General features: G+C 43.2%; 1 protein-coding gene across 11 annotated transcripts in view; it reads left to right on the forward strand.

The window, feature by feature from the left end:
• Positions 1-17,794, forward strand: part of LDB3 (LIM domain binding 3) — a 150,473-nt gene that overhangs the window by 45,571 nt on the left and 87,108 nt on the right. For all 11 annotated transcript variants that reach the window (XM_060274980.1, XM_060274979.1, XM_060274978.1 and 8 more), the window contains one exon: positions 17,451-17,602. In XM_060274980.1, coding sequence (XP_060130963.1) covers positions 17,451-17,602 — 152 coding nt within the window. The remainder of the gene's footprint in view (positions 1-17,450; positions 17,603-17,794) is intronic.

The following is a 17,794-nucleotide window of genomic DNA, read 5'->3' on the forward strand; positions in this document are numbered from 1 at the left end:
AAATATTCACAGGGGCCACCTTTTTTGAGGACTGTCATTTCAAGTCTACTTGGGTGCACATGCAGTGCATTTTAATGGGAGACAGCCGAGGAAGATGACTGCTCTGGTGCTGATGCAATTTGTTCTGAGGAGCACCACGGAGAGAACCAGGGCTACGTTTGAGCTATGGAACTAGGAATCGGGTTTGGTTAGGATCAAGGACTGGGGTTCTATTTAGTGTGCAAGGGCAAAGGGCAGCTGGCCATGTTTCTACCTCAATCTGGACCCAGATCTTGTTTTCCATGCAAAGGTATCCTGAACTTGGATAAAGAATACATTTGCTAAAAATAAACCCAGAAGGTACAAGCCAGCCTTGTAAATTCCTTAGGAAGGTGATCCAAAGCAGTTACGTTCTTCTTCTTCTTAATCCTGAGTTGCCCTTGGCAAATTCATTCCAAGCAGAGCCTAATCCATACCCTTCAACACCGAGGGTGTGTCAGCTTACCGTCCTTTCGGGAGCCTGTAATTCTAGAAGTACATGCGACTGAGTCATCGTGGGGCTGCGAGCAAGTTATTAATACATCTCCGTTTGATATGTGTGTGTGTGTCTCCCAGGAGTCTCTCCCCTGCCACTCCCTTTCAAAGATGCCATTCTGAATTCACATTGTTAGCTAATAGTTCATTTTCACCCTTGAGGAATGCTGAGCTGGCCACCGTGCTGTCGGAAGGGTTAGCTAATATTCAGAGGACAGCAAACCAGGGTCTCCTTGGGAAAAGTAATGGGAAGCTTCCCCTACCGATTAATCAGAATCAGGAAGGTTCCATTTACTGCACGTGCATAGAAAGAGAACAAAAATAAAGTGAGCAGGATGTGCAGTTCAACTCATTTCCCATCCCTGTAGATTGCAAAAGCAGCTGTTGCAGGTACTGTTGGGATGTTATCCACTTACGTATATGTTCATCCTCTGCAAAGGGATTTTTTAAAAAAACAACTAAAGCATGCTTTTTTTATTATTGAAAAATGCAAAACTCCTCCAGGGATTGTAGGGAGGTGTGTTTGTGACATCATGAGTGCTTGTCAGTTGATGTTCTCCACTGCCAGCTTTTTGCTGAACCTGTTTTGCAGAGACCAACCACCTCTCCCTGTGCTTGCCTTGCAGCCTCCCAAATCTGCTGTAGAAGGTTGGGGGGGGGACCCAGAACAGATTTGGGGGTGTCCAGGGGGAGCATTACCCGGTGCAAGCGGAAAACCTTGTACTGACAGAACAAATTAGTGGGATACAGCTCATAGTCAGTATGCATTTGAATCTCATTTAAACTCCCTAACTTAAAAAAAGAAAAGAAATGAGCATGCTCAAAATCAAGATAAATACAGTAAAAATAATTATTATTCAGGAAACACTTAAGACATCTTAGAAGTTTCAATACATGCATATCTATAGTAATTTTAAAAAATCATACATATGCATACAGATATACATACAGTACTTATAATATAGTACTTAGAAAATAATATTAAGAACGGGCCACAGTTTTTTGGCAGTGTTTTACTTAGATCACTTAGATACATTCCTGCATCATCACCACTATCAAGCAGTTCATGTTTAAAGGTGAATTTATCACTTACACACTTTCTGAAGCAAAAGAACCAAAGCATAGCCATACTTCAGCTGTCTCTCCTCAATTTTGCAGTGCAGTTCTCTAAAAATGTTCAGAAAAGTGCATATATTAGGGGGAAGTGCATAACAATGAATTTATTGGTGAATAACATACAAAAATGCAGTATATTGGGGGAAAGTCCTTGTAAAAATGTGTACAGCAGTCAATACTGTATATAAAACTACAATTATTAGAATAAATTTGAACTAAAATGCTGAAGAATTTTCATGAGGACTTTTTTTTAAAGCAAAAAAAGATTGCTGCAGAAATCTTTGTTATTTTTTTCATATGCCACCTTTCCATAGTTAAAACCATCCTCAAGGCAGCTTGCAACATGAAAAGGTTTCCAGAATTACAAACAATGCAGAAGTTGTCATAATAAATAAAACATGTCAAAAACTACACAACAAAACTGAACAATTTCCACATAGGTCATAAACCATAATAAGATCTAATAATAAAGATATATTTTTAAAATATCAATATAAGGAACAAACCCCTGCCCTTAAACAGTTCCCCAGCCCAAGAGTCCATTCAGAAATGTGGAAAAGTGGAAGAGACTGAGATTGGAAAATTGAGAGACTGAGAGAACCAAAATCAACTGCTTGTCTATCCCCAGTTTTCCATTTCATGACAGCTGGAAGACTAGCAAGCGTATTGTGGCATTTTCATTTTGTTTATTTCTATATCACCCATCGTCAAAATTTACCGCAGGGTGATTTACAAGGTTAAGCAGTTGCAAATGCATAAAACTGCAAATAAAAGATGAGGCAGCAAATAAAAGAGCTATCAACGTTAGTTATTAGTAGGGTTGGTTTTTTTTAATTAAAAAAAGCAATTTAAAGGCTTCAGTGAATAAACGCGTTCGCCAGAGTTTTGATAAGCTAGGGACTTAAGAGATATTTTCTCATGCAATCTGTGCCACTGCAATTTTGTCTGATGGAATTTGCTATTGCCTATGAATACTCATGCCACTGTGGACATGGTTAGTCTTTAAGATGTCAGAAGACTATTGTTTTTGCTTCTGACAGGCATATGCATAGTGGGAAAATTATCACCTACTGAATTTCTCTAGTTTCTACCTCTCCTAGAATATTATGTCTGTCTAAAACACCTGTGCCAACCCACCTCCATAATCTGAAAAATGGGTCAATCGTTAGCATATTGCTTTGCCATTTAAAACAAAACAAAACACTATAAGGCTTTGGAAATGTAGTCATTTAGTTTGCATATTTTATTATTGATGTGCCCTATCCTCATTGGGCGCAGGATGGGCAACAATGCTTTAAAAATTAATAAAGACAACTAAATTATGAATATTGTTAAAAAGATTATAAAAGTACTGTGCCATTAAAAGCACAGGTCTAATGTAACCCTAACCCCTTGCTCCCTTGTGATCTTGCCGGCCTGCTGAGATCTTCAGAGGGGGCCCTCAGGACTCTCCCTAGGCCAATGTCTGTCTGTGCTCTGCAGCTTCCTCAAGTGCTTTTCTCGAAGCTGTGATAATGCCTCTTGCTTGGATGGATGGAAGATGGAGTTGTGTATGTGGACCTCTGGCTTGTGTGCGACTTCGTGATCTGTGCATAGGGAAAAGTCACTTGTGCTGCACTGTCCACTGTTGTCTATGCCGCTGCCTACTTTTTGCCTCTTGCCTTCATCTACCACAGGTGTGTGGCCCCTGGAAGATTTCTCAGGTGGCCCTCAGCCTGAAATAAGTTTCTCACCTCTGGTGCAGACCATATGCTTCCACCAGGATTTTTATTATGGGCCCAGGACACACACACACATTTTATATGTTATTGTTGTTGTTGTTTAGTGATTTAGTCATGTCCGACTCTTCGTGACCCCATGGACCAGAGCATGCCAGGCACTCCTGTCTTCCACTGCCTCCGGTTGTTTGGTCAGACTCAAGTTCGTAGCTTCGAGAACACTGCCCAACCATCTCGTCCTCTGTCGTCCCCGTCTCCTTGTGCCCTCCATCTTTCCCAGCATCAAGGTCTTTTCCAGGGAATCTTCTTCTCTCATGAGGTGGCCAAAGTATTGGAGCCTCAGCTTCAGGATCTGTCCTTCCAGTGAGCACTCAGGGCTGATTTCCTTCAGAATGGATAGGTTTGATCTTCTTGCAGTCCATGGGACTCTCAAGAGTCTCCTCCAGCACCATAATTCAAAAGCATCAATTCTTTGGCGATCAGCCTTCTTTATGGTCCAGCTCTCACTTCCATACATCACTACTGAGAAAACCATAGCTTTAACTATACGGACCTTTGTCGGCAAGGTGATGTCTCTGCTTTTTAAGATGCTGTCTAGGTTTGTCATTGCTTTTCTCCCAAGAAGCAGGTGTCTTTTAATTTCGTGACTGCTGTCACCATCTGCAGTGATCATGGAGCCCACTATTTTAAGATAATTGTTTTGTGTATTGCTGGATTTGAACATTTATTGTTCCTGAGTTTGACCTAACCTCAAATCCACCCTTTTCCTAAGCTTTGGCATCATCTGATAAAATAGCTGCCTTATTGCAAGGCAAGGACTGCTCTGTCTGTGAGGCCTCCGACAAAGACAGGCTTGTTTTAAAGGGATCTTGGGTCTGAGCCATACAAACAGCATTTAAAACCTTAAAAGCTTTTAAACTGGGGTGGTGGCAGGAGCTGCTAATGATTATTATTGGAGATGGGCCAGATGTTAATGGACAATACCCTGAACTGCAGGGGATGAAAGTAGAACCCAACCACATACAACTTTTGGCTGATGTGTTTCAGCCAAACAACTGACAGGTTAAGGTTGTTTCCAGTTGCCAGTGTTTCCCAGGCATTGTAACATTATGGTATGTGACTGGCATGCTGTTTCAGAACGCTGATCTGATGAAAAGTGGATGAAAAGAGGCAATCCCTGTGAGCTTCTAGGATAGGCACACGGGCCTAGAGTTTTATCATCACTCCAAAACTGTCTTTTGAAACCTTAAAACCAGGAGTACCCCTTTAACGATATAATGTCAGGTGCTTTGTTTACACTACCGTTAGTCTTAACAGAGGCATCAAGAAGCACCCTTCGCTGCACACTGCCCTCAGCCTGTATTGTTGCTTCATATCGTAGAAATATGAAGATTGATCAGAAAGGCACTGAAGATAATAAATCAGTTTGTCATGCCTGTGACTCTGACACAGTAACACAATTATACATACTATGGAGTCCCCCTGGGACCCAGGTGGTGCTGTGGGTTAAACCACTGAGCCTAGGGGCTTGCTGATCAGAAGGTCGGCAGTTCGAATCCCTGTGACGGGGTGAGCTCCCGTTGCTTGATCCCAGCTCCTGCCAACCTAGCAGTTCGAAAGCACGTCAAAATGCAAGTAGATAAATAGGAACCGCTACAGCGGGAAGGTAAACGGCGTTTCCATGTGCTGCTCTGGTTTGCCAGAAGCGGCTTTGTCATGCTGGCCACATGACCTGGAAGCTATACGCCGGCTCCCTCAGCCAATAATGCGAGATGAGTGCGCAACCCCAGAGTCGGTCACGACTGGACCTAATGGTCAAGGGGTCCCTTTACCTTTTTATGGAGTCCCCCAGGAACATAGAAAACTGACATACTGAATCCAGGAGTGCTATCTCCTAGGAGCTGAGCCCTTTTGGCACCCCCAATGTTTTTGGGGAAGGAGCCGTCGCCTCCACCCCCAGTCCAAAGATGGCGGGAAGCAGCCCCAGCCAGTGGCAGCAGCAGGAGAAGTACCTGCGGCCATTGAAGTTGTGCTGCCACTGTACTGCCACCACACTTGGCTCCACCCCGGCTCCTCTGACATCAGGTGCATGATGTCAGGACGTTGTGTGTGTGGTGTCACATGCCAGGTGCCGCCAGCCCCCCATTCTTATTCTTCTTCACAGTATTTGTTAGCATGGACTCGCTACGGCTCTCTTTAGGCAGGGGTCCCTCCCAACCCTAGCTAGAGATGCTTGGGATTGAACCTGGAACCTTCTGCATGCTAAGCAGGTGCCCTGCCACTGAGCCACAGCCTTTCCCCGAGCACCTTTGATATTCTTTTGCTATTTAAAGAGCTTTCAAAAGGCTTTCAGTGGAGAACTGAAAGTGTGCCCTACAATGCTACAGTCTCACTTCCGAAGAAGGAATGGCAGCTAATTACATTCACCATTCGCAATGAATTTAGCACCAAGTCTTCACCCTGTGCAGCTGGATGCCACAGAACCCACCCGACTCCTGTCCATTCAGTTCATGCTGGCAAAAATCCTGGTTCCTCCATTGGCAAAGGATCTAAGTACCTAACAACACTGATGTTTTTGTTCTGAAGATAAGGCCTTTTTTTCTGGTACTCTGCTTTTGACCCAATATGAAATCTGTTTCACTGATCCATTTCACCTTCCATACACTGCTGTGGTTATCATTCTTTCACGATGCCTTTCTTTGATGAAACCCCCCAAAAATTCATTTTAATTTAACAAGCATGTGACTTTGCTGCAGGAACAAATGGATGAAGCCCACTTTTCCATCGAAATTTAGGAAAGGGTGCATGAAAAGGCTTTTAATTGCACCCCACCCTCCTCCACTATCAATAGCGGATTGAACCCCCTACTACAATCAATGTATGTGCAGGCACGAGGAATCCCAAATTAACACAACCACTTTGTGCTGGCTCAATCGTCTGATTTGTTTGCCAGCCTTGAATTATTCATTTCACACCAGATGATGAAAGAAGGAGAAGAGTCAGACAGCTCTTTCTATTCCTTCCAAAAATGATTTTGTCTGTTGAACAATAGCTTCTGACTGGCTGTTTCTCTGCATGTTGTTGTGACAGGAAGAACTACAGGGGGGCATCCATTGGGGGGAAAGGCCCTGTGGTTCAAAAAGCATTTGGACCAAATATTGCCTCAGAAATTCTTTTGACTTTAATTAGGTAACTGGTACCCACTGAAAATGCCCTGCAGGAAAACACACTATTGGGCTTGTTCTGCCATGCTATGCAATACATGTAGCATTGGTGCCATGCTATGCTGTGTCTTTGTTTACTTGTGGTCTACTGGGTTGGGTAGGATATAATTAGCAGTAGTGGGAAGCATGCTGTGCTTGCATTGCTCTCCTGACCTCCTTCCAGCTGTGTCACTGCTGCATTCTTCTTCTTCTTTAGCGATCACTCACAGCAGAGTAAAATTGGCTTCCATGAACACTGTCTTAACAGTGAGTCTGTAAGTGACTGTGGAGGCCAATTCTGGATCCACACGTCCTTCCACAGCGGGGACATAGGTTTCCAGGTGGGAGTTGATTATGGTGAGGGTTTGCCAAACGTGCCTTCTTCTTAGTGCATTTCTCCCTTTCATCCTGAGCTTGAGCGTCTTCAAAGTCCATGACACCTTTGGAAAAGGCTGTTCTCCTATTGAAGCGATCACAGGCCAGAGTTTCCCAGTTGTTGGTGTTGAGACAGTCTTTAAACCTCTGTTGTTAACCACCAGCATTATGCAGTCCATTTTTAAGTTCGGAATAGAGTAGTTGCTTTGGAAGATGATAATCAGGCATCTGAACAACATGACCAGTCCAACGAAGCTGATGTTGAAGAATCATCGCTTCTTCCAGTACACTGTTATTAGTTCACCTGACTTCGCAAGTGATATGTAAACATTTTTGGGAGATGCTGTTGATGGAATCTTTCAAGTAGTTGGAGATGGCGTTTATAAGTGGTCCATGTTTCACAAGCATATAGCAAGGTTGGTAGTACAATAGCTTTGTAAACAAGCACTTTGGTTTCCCTGCGAATGTCCTGGTCCTCAAACACTCTGCACTTCAATCGGGAGTTGGATTTGTGGCACTGCATAGGGGTTGTTTTGTGCTTGTTGGTGCAGCACTTTGGTTTTTTGGATGTTGAGCAATAGGCCAAGCTTTTCGTAAGCTTCTGCAAAGATATTTAGGATGGTTTGGAGGTCATCCTCTGAGTATGCACACACTACATTGTCATCAGCATACTGAAGCTCTATGACTGAAGTTATGGTAACCTTATTATTTGCATTCAGCCTACTCAGATTAAAGAGCTTCCCATCTGTTCGATATATTATCTCTACTCCGTATCACTGCTGCATACCAGAGTAGGGAGGGGCAAGGTTGGTGCAGTGTGTAAACACACTGGTAGAGTCAATCCAGCACTCCTGCTGGTGCATTTGCACCATAGGCCACAAGTTCACCATCTCTGTTCTAGTGGATCAGCACAATAGGTTGCAGACTCTGCATCTGAATGTTCCTTGTTTTAGCACCAGTAGGTCCTGACATGGGATGACTTTGTGCCTGCCACTCATCTGCAGCTGCCCCCCAGGATCATTATGAGAATATTAGGGGGGGGGATGGTGCAAAATGGATACTACATTAAATTAAAGCACTTGGATTCCGATTTAGTGCTTTTCTGCACAATCCATATTCCGAACAATCAATGCTCATCTGTTGATTGGTTGTTGAATACATATCACAAGAATTCTGTTTTGGCTTTTATCTTACAAGTGATAGGGTCCCTGCTAGCTAGGTCTGTCCCTAACATCGCCCATTCCAGCCTCCAAACATCTATGTACTAGTGTAGACTTTTGATGGTGGGAAGCTTATATGATTGTCTCCCCCTCTCTAGACACCCATTTCAGTGTGTGGGTGTTGGGGAGGGGGGCAGTGCATCAATGACATCAGGTACGAGGCTAGACTATGGTCTCTCTACCCCCACTTATTCATTGTTTTTACTCATGAGTTTAAGTAGGGGCATATCATTTTTTCAATCATTCCAAGTCAATATTCTAGGAAAATGACTGTCATTTTTGTTAGTGACAAGTGATGCATCTTTCCCCTACCTCCTACCCTTGTCTTTTTGGGGGACCTCCCTCTAAGTTTCAATTATTACATTTTATTTTAAAATAAAAAAGAACACTGTGAAGTTTACAAGCAGATATTTTGTAATCAGAAAGCGGGATGATACGAAGGGGGCATTGTAAGTAAATGTGAAGCACCAAAAACCAAAGTAAATGTCATTTCTTATATTTGGAAATATATTGCTTATTAAAAGGAAGTGTACATTGCTTGTCAGTCACTTCAGTGCCAGGACACTGGAAGCTGGGAACAAGATTACTTCTTGCTGAGCAGCTAAGTAAAATGTGGTCTGCATGTTTTTCTCCAATGTCACTGTAGGTAAAAAATGACCTTTAAAAAAACAAAAACTGATGATTTGGGGAAGGGGTCCTAGTATATCCATAGGGTGGGGAGACAGATCTCTTTCTTACTTTTGGGGTTCCGATGTGCAGCACAGCCAACAGTGGATACAACAGATTTGTTGTGCCTCAAACGTTCGTACATTGGCTTTCCTTGTATTTTTTTTTTAAATATTTTTATTAATTTTCCAATTAAAACCAATTATATCACATTCAATATTTCAAATTATACACATATATATATCAATCAAACCGAATGTTATGCCAAATCATCTAAAGAATTTTTTATTTGGGTTCCCATGCTTCAAGAAATTGGGGATTCCTCGCAACTGTCCACTGCCGTCTTTTTTCTAAAGTTCAAATCGTCCTCCAAGTTCATAATAATCCAGATCTTCCCCTTACAGTCACATAGATGTTTTCCACTTTCATCCAATTGTTTCCCAGCTGCTGAGATAAATATCAAACAAAGTTTCACAGATGTTCTTTCTCCTGTGTGAGTTAATCAGTCCAGCCTCCCCATAAATCTTCTTAATGGAGCTCCCTGTTGCGTCGAAGCAGCTCGAAGCAGCGCCATCTTAAAAAGCTCAAATCACTTTCGTTTTCTCTCATAGCCATGAAGATTTACGATCATTATAGAATTTACAGCTTTTCCAGGCAGGAGACCCAAACATCAAACCATAAACTCTTGGTAAATTAATGGATCTCCTTGCCCTATAGCTGAACTTAGCTTCAGGTCGCTGCTCCAATTTAAAGTGCGTCACAGCTCATAAATCCTCCGAACGCGTCCAGAACTCCTTCCGTCCGACTAGGGGGGGGCTTTTCTCATCGGCAACTCCACATCTTTAAAAAATATGCTCAGTAACAACAGTTATAAAGTTCAACTCACACAGTCTTTTGCTTCTCTTTCACTCCAAACAAGCCAGGACATTGCGTCCGGGAAGGTACGAGGCAACAATATGAAGAAAAAAAATAAAAACTCACTTCCCTTATCGCTCCGTCCCCATCAATCCTTCTTCCAGATGCAGTACAGTCTTTGACTCCTCTCCCTCAGCAGCATAAATTTCTCAGCAGTAAACAGCGCTTCTTCCCCTCCTTCTGAAGTATGTCCATAGATTTAAGCCTAATTATCTTCTTTAACCATGGAAATCCCCGCCATGCAGATTAGCGTCCGGGAGTCCTGGCCCTCGTAAGTGCTCAGCCCAAGCTCCCCCCACTCCAAAAACAGTCGGAGTGGGTCTGGGGGCATCGCGGGCCAGCGGCCCCTCTCCGTAACCCCCGGAGAGGGTAGGGGGTTGCCATTTACTCCCCTAGCAACCGCCAAATTCCTTACGAAGGTCAGAGAGATGGAAAACAGGTCCGCCATTCCTGCAGGCGGAAACCGGAACCTCCATTGGCTTTCCTTGTAATTGTTCTGTTTGTTTGGTTGGTTTGGTTTTTCTCCACTGGAAAAATAGTGTGTAAAGGTTTCTTCAAAGTTGCAAAATGCTTTGAATGGAACACCTGCTGGTTACACATCCTGCTGACTGAAATATAAGGCCTGCATTTTGTGCTGCAATTTTCTTTTATTTCAGATGGTAGCCAAAAATATCAACCATAGCTGTCTTTGGAGGGAGGGAGGGAGAGAGAGAGAGGAAAGATTAACTGTAGTTTCAAAAATATTTACACTTTCCATTATTCAGGACAAAGGACACAGAAGAGGCAAATAGCATTCTGGATGGCTGACTTCAGGTTGAAAGTCACTTGTATTTTATCTTCCTCCAAGGTACAAAATAAAGACAAATGGAAGTAATTTCAGAGCCAGACACTGTTTTTTCCTCTCTGTTCACTCTTTTTATTGAAGAGGGTAACACCCAACAGGGAAATTATTCTACACAAGCCCTGTTGAAATGAGTGGAAGCTACCGCAATGCTCTTGCACAGCTCCCATTCATTTCAACAAGGCTTGGGTGTGGCTTTTGGGAGAGGGTGTGGGCTGGGGGAGAGTCCTGGGGGCCACACTTGGACCTTGGGCCTGAGGTTCCTTCCCCCTACCCACCATATGCCATAGGGTTAGAATATCTTCTTGTGATATGCAGAATTGCATTGTAAAACTTGAGAAAATATTGCTGCAGATCTGGGACATCAGAGTTTTGGGGGTGCAAGGGCACCCATAACTGCTAGAGTCAGTGAATGTTAGAAATTAATAAAGGGGTGGGACTGAGCTCATATTTGGAGTATTGAAGAGAAGTTGCCAGGCCAGTGGCAAAATACAGGCCAGGGCCTCACCTGGGATAGGAGCCATTAAGTATGACAAAAAGGCTTGATGGCGCGTCACAGGGAAATCCTTGGGCCTGTGCCAACGGAGGTGTGAGTGATGACTTAGGTTGTGGGTAAATCGTCACCTTCTAAAACTTGGTATGGGATAGCGGGAAGAAGGGGAGGAACTACTTGGCATGGTGTTTTCTGGGACAGATAAGCAGGAAGTGGGAAGCACTCTATGTGGCGCTGGCTGGAGGAGGCTGCACTGAGAGACTGGGAGCCATGACTGGCTGCTGCTTTGCACCCTGAAGAGAGGAGCCACGAGGGACACTCTTGGGGCATAATGTTCTGCGCCCCCTCCATTGAAGGCTTCAGGTGTAAATATGTGTAAAAGAAACCATATTTCTTAAAGACCTCTGCCATTAGGTCCAGTGCTGAGGGCCTTCTGGCGGTTCCCTCGCTGCGAGAAGCCAAGTTACAGGGAACCAGGCAGAGAGCCTTCTCGGTAGTGGCACCAGCCCTGTGGAACGCCCTCCCACCAGATGTCAAAGAGAAAAACAAGTACCAGATTTTTAGAGGACATCAGAAGGCAGCCCTGTTTAGGGAAGCTTTTAATGTTTAATAAATTACTGTATTTTAATATTTCTGTTGGAAGCCGCCCAGAGTGGCTGGGGAAACCCAGCCAGATGGGTGGGGTATAAATAATAAATTATTATTATTATTATTATTATTATTATTATTATTATTATTATTATTTATTGATTCCCAATGGAAACATGACCTTGGGTAGGTGCCTGGAATATCCTGGAATCTTGCAACTGTTCTGCAGAGACTGGGTGTGGCGGACAACCTCCGTAGCAATATTCTTGGGGTGGGGAATACTATTTGCTAAAGTAGACTGGCATCCAGAATTTTACTGCTTGCAGAGGAAGTTGCCCTTCCTCTCACTTTTTTGGAAGCTAAGGAAATACAGCGTATGATTACCCCAAATGGCAAAAATAATGAAGCACAGTTTAAGTTATATTGCTTATTTCTTGGTCTGTGTTTCATATACAAACAGAGCTAGGGTAGTTAAATGTTTTAAACTAATAGAATACTTGATTCTCAGAGACTACATGTAATATGTATGGGATAGGAAGTGTACACTCTCATTTGACCAAATAATAATGGCGATAAAAGCAGCCGCATGAGCAGCAAGGAACATCAGGTCATATTCAAAGTCAATGCTATTTTAAGCAGCTGGATATGAAAAGGGACTTCAGGTCGATGGGTATCGCATTCAAAACCCTTTGTATTGTCTTGAGTGACCTTATAGGATGTGACTTTACAGCTTGGATATGCTGAATAGGCTGAAAAATAAAAAGCCTTTGGAGCAACATGAAAATATGGAGCACTTACATTATTTTCATTGAGCTGCACTAGACAGAACAGGCTAGGGGGAGCCAGTAAATTAAAGTAATCCCAGTGCAATTGCCAGAAGTAAAAGGAATAAAAATCCCCAACTGAACCTACTAGTGTGCAAATAGTAATAAGCATGATCGGCTTTTGCCAAGGTTAGGAGAGGAGGACAGAGCTTTAAAAGAACATCACAAAATGGGGCAAAAATGCAACAACTATCTTGAACAGCCTGCGGCTTCAGAATCAATGAACAAGATTTAAATGTCTCTCAGAAACACAGCACAGCTCTTTGGTTTGGAAGAGAATTTTGATATGTTTTTGACTTGGAACTGGCTGGAATTGGAAAAGAAATGAACACTCTGGGTGGGTACACCTCTGTCATGCTTTGAAAGTGGATGTGGGCCATAAATAAATAAATGATGATGATGATGATGATGATGATAGTGTCTGCTTGTTATTTTAATTTTTGTATTTTGTTGTTCTTGTGCTTTTAACTGTTCTCAGCTATCTTATGCGTAGGTCACATTGTTATGCTGGTCTAGAAGGTGATTAATAAATCTGTGGTGATTTGGAGGGGGTGCGGCGGCACATGCCAGTTCCAACTCCTTTACGTGAACATGCTTAGAAACTTCCCCTCAATAAGGGTTCCTGACCCCAGGGGAGAGTCTAAATGCACTCATAAAAGCACATTAATATCCCTTCAGATTTTCCTGCTTGACACAGGAAGGTCAGGGGTGGAGCCGGCAGGGATGAGGATGCAGGGGTCGGAAACAGAATGCACTGTGTCGCATCTACTCTGTGCATGATTTTAACACACTTAGAAGAATGCCCCACCAAGGGCCACACTAACAGAGATGTGTTACCACGCGTCTGGGCCAAATGTGTGCTGATATCCTCCATTGGGCAGGATGACCCCCAACCACAGCCTGAGGTAGATCGATTGTATGATTGGGTTTCAAACTCTGCTAATTTTCATGTGGAATATTCACAACATTGCTGCCTGTTCAATGAATACCATACTTTATATCGGCATCTGACCTCTAATGTTCCTCGAGTTCAGTATTTGATACTTCACAATAATAATCATTCTTACTGTTCTTGTTGGCATCCATCTGCCTCAAAAGCCAATGGTTTGTGTCTTGTTAATATTACTGATATTTATTAGCTGCTTTCCGTATAGAAATGACGCCAGGTGGCTTACAAATGCAATGTAAACACTAAAACCAGTTACAACAAACACAGCCAATAATAACCACACACAACAGACAGTACAGAACCCAACCCACTAAAGGACATTGTTGCTTCCTATAGGAATTTTTAAACCTGGTATAGATATTGAAAGGTAATTCCTCGCCCACACACGATACAAAATGGAAAAGGAATGGCGATAGAAGACTAAAACATACAGCTTCTCCTTCACTGGCTGGTGGAAAGGGCCAGGCCGATCTCCCCCTAGCCCTGGTTATGGCTGTGCTGGTATTTAATATTTGTCTGTGGAAGCAGTGATTGTTGCCATGTAGCAGTATGTAATATTTGACTGATTTCGCAGGCAACATTCAATGATATTTAGCACTGGAGTGTACCCGACAGTTTATGAGAATTTATATTTGTTGCCTGCCAGTTCAGTATATTCTCAAATATGTTTTGATTCAGGCGACCATTTAAAGACTTCAACCCTCTCCTGCAGTCTGAAATGGTGCAGCCCAGCAAAAGCTGTGCCTCGTGATATTTTGTTCCACCCATTTAAGGGAATTTGGCAGCATTTAGATGCGGCAGAGGTGGCCAGTCCCAAGAACCAGTTCTGGGCCCTCTTGACTGTGGTCAGCTGCAGTGCAGGGAAGCTCCTTGTCTAAGCAGACACAGGCACTTCAATTCATTCTTTGCTCCTACATTGGAACAAGATAGTTCCCCCATGTTCCCTGACACTTCAGAGCTGGCTTCACCTTATCTGTCACGGTGTACTGAAACGTCGCTCGCTTTTGATAACAGAGTGTCCCCTGCACTGGTCCCAATTGCATGCTTTTGGCCCTTCTTGGAAGTAAGATTGTGCAGGCCAATTAGCATCTAATTTTAGCAGCTATACTTCAACCCTTGAGAGGAGGCAGTCCTTTTGGACTCACAAACCTTGATTAAAGATCATCCTCTTTCAAGAGCTCTCCAGGTTTGCTTTTCTATCCAGCTTCTTCACTTTGTTGTACATCTCTTATCACTGCTATCGGAGTACTGAGAAGTCATCACATTTCCCCAGGGAGCAAGATGGAATTTAAAAACACAGGTCCTTTATTATATAGATATATGCTGATGAATCTCAGAGCAGTTTGTCCAGGGCTCCTAGGGAGCTTCAGCATTGCTTTATGGGATCGACGCCCTGGTTCTTCTTCACCCTCACTCCCACCAGAGATGGGAAAGTTCCTTTTTAAAATGAACCAGTTCTCATTCTTGTTTAGCACGTCCAAAAGGGAACAGCCTTCCTACAGGGTCCTTCCCACCTCAATTTCACAAGGGGATGTATTTGTCTGGCGTCACCTGCACACAAACATTGCAAAAATTAGGGAAACAGAAAGAAGTCTAGTTTACAATATATATATATATTTCTGGGAGTGTTTGATTCATTGTGAGTTCATGGGGTGATGTTAAAGAAAGAAGGGGGTGAGGCTGATGTGCTGAGCAGGAATTCCAAATTTAGGCCGTCTTTTGGCTTTTTTCAGCAAGGGAGTCAGGGCTCAGCAATGAATCTCCACTCTTGATAAGTACAAGCAGGTGTGGAGCACTAGGAGTCAGCTTTCCTGAATTCAGATATGTCAGCAGAACAGAGTAGTTAACATTTTTATGACAAGATGGGCATCTCTGTTTCAAGATGGGGGAAATGTATAGTTTTATAGAGGTGACGGCTAAAGATGTCTTTCTTTTCTTTTAAAGAACTTATTTTAGCCAGGCTCAAACCCTTGCTTCTTTTTGTTTTTATCGCAGACTTTGCATTAGTTAATATAAACTTATTGCAGATAGAGTTTTTCTTTTTACCAAGAGGCATGTATTGAACTGAACAGGGGCTGATCACAGCAGTGTTTGCTCTGCCTATTGATCCTCTGCACAAAACAGACGCACGGGCAAAGGGCTCTGTAGCCCCCTCCTCTGTGGCAGAGCCCTTCCTTTAGGCACTTCAGCTGCTCGTCATCATTTGTCTCTGCCTTGCACATACAGGAGCCAGCAGCTGAGGGCAGTACTATCACAGGGCCCAGAAACTGGACTTAAAGAGTCTTCTGCCTGAACCCTTGGGTGATGTCCTGGTCTGGTTTTGTTGAGGACCCTACAAAGCAAGACTTATTGACATATCAGCACCATGGAGAGCTCTGAGTGAGAGTTGGAGCCTCTTATGTCCAGTCAACCTCTCCTAGGTTCCACCTGCTTTTGAGAAATAGAGTCCTTAAAAGGGCCAGTGCTCTAGCCAGAAAATGGGCCCTCCTCCATTCCATGCCTCCTAACTGGTGCATTCAAGGTAGTTAAGAACCGCATCCGGCTCCTTAGCTAGTGATTCATTTCCATGTGGTATCAGGCAAGTCCTGCCCCTCATTATTTCCAAATGGACCTTAAAGACTTGCATCATCATGATTAATTTGTATCTAAAGTAACCCTGCCTTTGGGGACTAATTAGGCTCTGTAAATTGGAGGCTGTGTGGTGGTTGCTTTTTGTATAAAGGTCATTTGGTTTGCATTTTTCTGCATGGCTATGGATGCTTTAAATGTTTAAAGGCTTTAATGCTGTTTCTTATGGGACATGTGTTGCATATGGTTGTAACCCATTTTGTAAGATAGTTCCCTCCCCTCCCCCTGGTCCATAGCTGCCAAGTTATCCCTTTTTTTAAGGGATTTCCCCTTATGCTGAATAGGCTTCCTCACGAGAAAAGGGAAAACTTGGCAGCTATGCCCTGGTCTAAGGGTTTTTTAAATAAATGAAATAAACAAACATAGTCTTGGGGGGAAGCTGTTGAGGTGCAAAATGGGGGGGATCGAGGTGCTTATTGAATCAGTGGACAAGGTCATGAGTCCCTCAGCTCTGTCAAGATCTGTCATGGTTTGGCAGCCCCAGACTGAAGAGGAGAAGGAGGAGGGAGGAGGAGGAGGAGGACCAGATGAGGGCTGGAAACCTTCCTTTGTGACCCTAGTTGTCAGAGAGGGGGACTTAATTATACTTAACTGTGTATGCTCAAAGACTAGCATTATGCTTCCTCTGTATCTAAAATAACCCTTGGTTGTGAGAAGCTGAGCAGTATATGGCAGTATTATTCCATAAATATCCACAAATGGGCACAATCTACCTAGAGGTTATCCTGAACAAATGCATGTGGGTGGATGGAAGCTACCATTCAGAATGAACAAAGGTTCATTCACAGACAGTAGCCCTTATACATGAAGGAACATCTTCTGTGTCAGAGAGAGAGAGAGATAAATTGAAACAGGTTGTGCTGTTTTCAGTCACCTTTGGGAATAAATGGAAATGACCTTGTTTTTGTTTGTAAATCTCAAAATGCACTAGAAGTGAGCTAATACTCATCTTATTTCAAATAGTGATGCATCTATTTAAACCTGTTACCTGCTAGTGTAAACAAGACCTTTAGGATTGAACTTAATCCCTGTGCCAAGGAGTGAGGAAAGGATCTTGTGAAAAGAGTTTGTGCAATGTTTGTTGCATGCTATCTCTCTGCACAACAGCTAACTTAATACCTAGGCATGTTTCATTCCCTGAAACACCTTTGTTAGCAGGAATTTAGATGAGTGGGGGTGAGAAGTAGATCTTCACTGCAGTGTGCAGATTTCTGGAAATAATGTTGGATAGAGCGGGGAAATCCAGTGCATCCTTCTGATATCAGTTTGATTTGACTTTGAATTGTCAGCTATAGGTGACTGTGACATCACATGGGTCAGTAGATGCAAGCATATATATAGATGAATTGTACTCTGTCTTGACGGCCTTTGTTTATCTCTCTCATTCTTTTCCTCCTGCAGATTACGCCAGGCAGCAAGGCAGCTCAGTCCCAGATGAACCAGGGGGACTTGGTGGTAGCAATTGATGGAGTCAACACAGATGGCATGACCCACCTAGAGGCCCAGAACAAGATAAAATCAGCCAGCTACAACCTGTCTCTTACTCTTCAAAAGTATGAGGAGATAAGTTACTACCATTGTGGGGAGGTGGCTAAAAGGCACCACCTAAAGAGTGCTTTTGTGGGCATTGTGTTGTAGTGCAGAAGCAGGGTGTCCTGGTTCCTCATGCTTCCTATTCCTGTGCAAACATATAACGTAAATGCAGCCTTTAAACCTCCCTTTCTTAGAATCATAGAACTGCAGAG

The sequence above is a fragment of the Zootoca vivipara genome, chromosome 5 (assembly GCF_963506605.1).
Source record: "Zootoca vivipara chromosome 5, rZooViv1.1, whole genome shotgun sequence".
NCBI classification, from domain to species: Eukaryota; Metazoa; Chordata; class Lepidosauria; order Squamata; family Lacertidae; genus Zootoca; species Zootoca vivipara.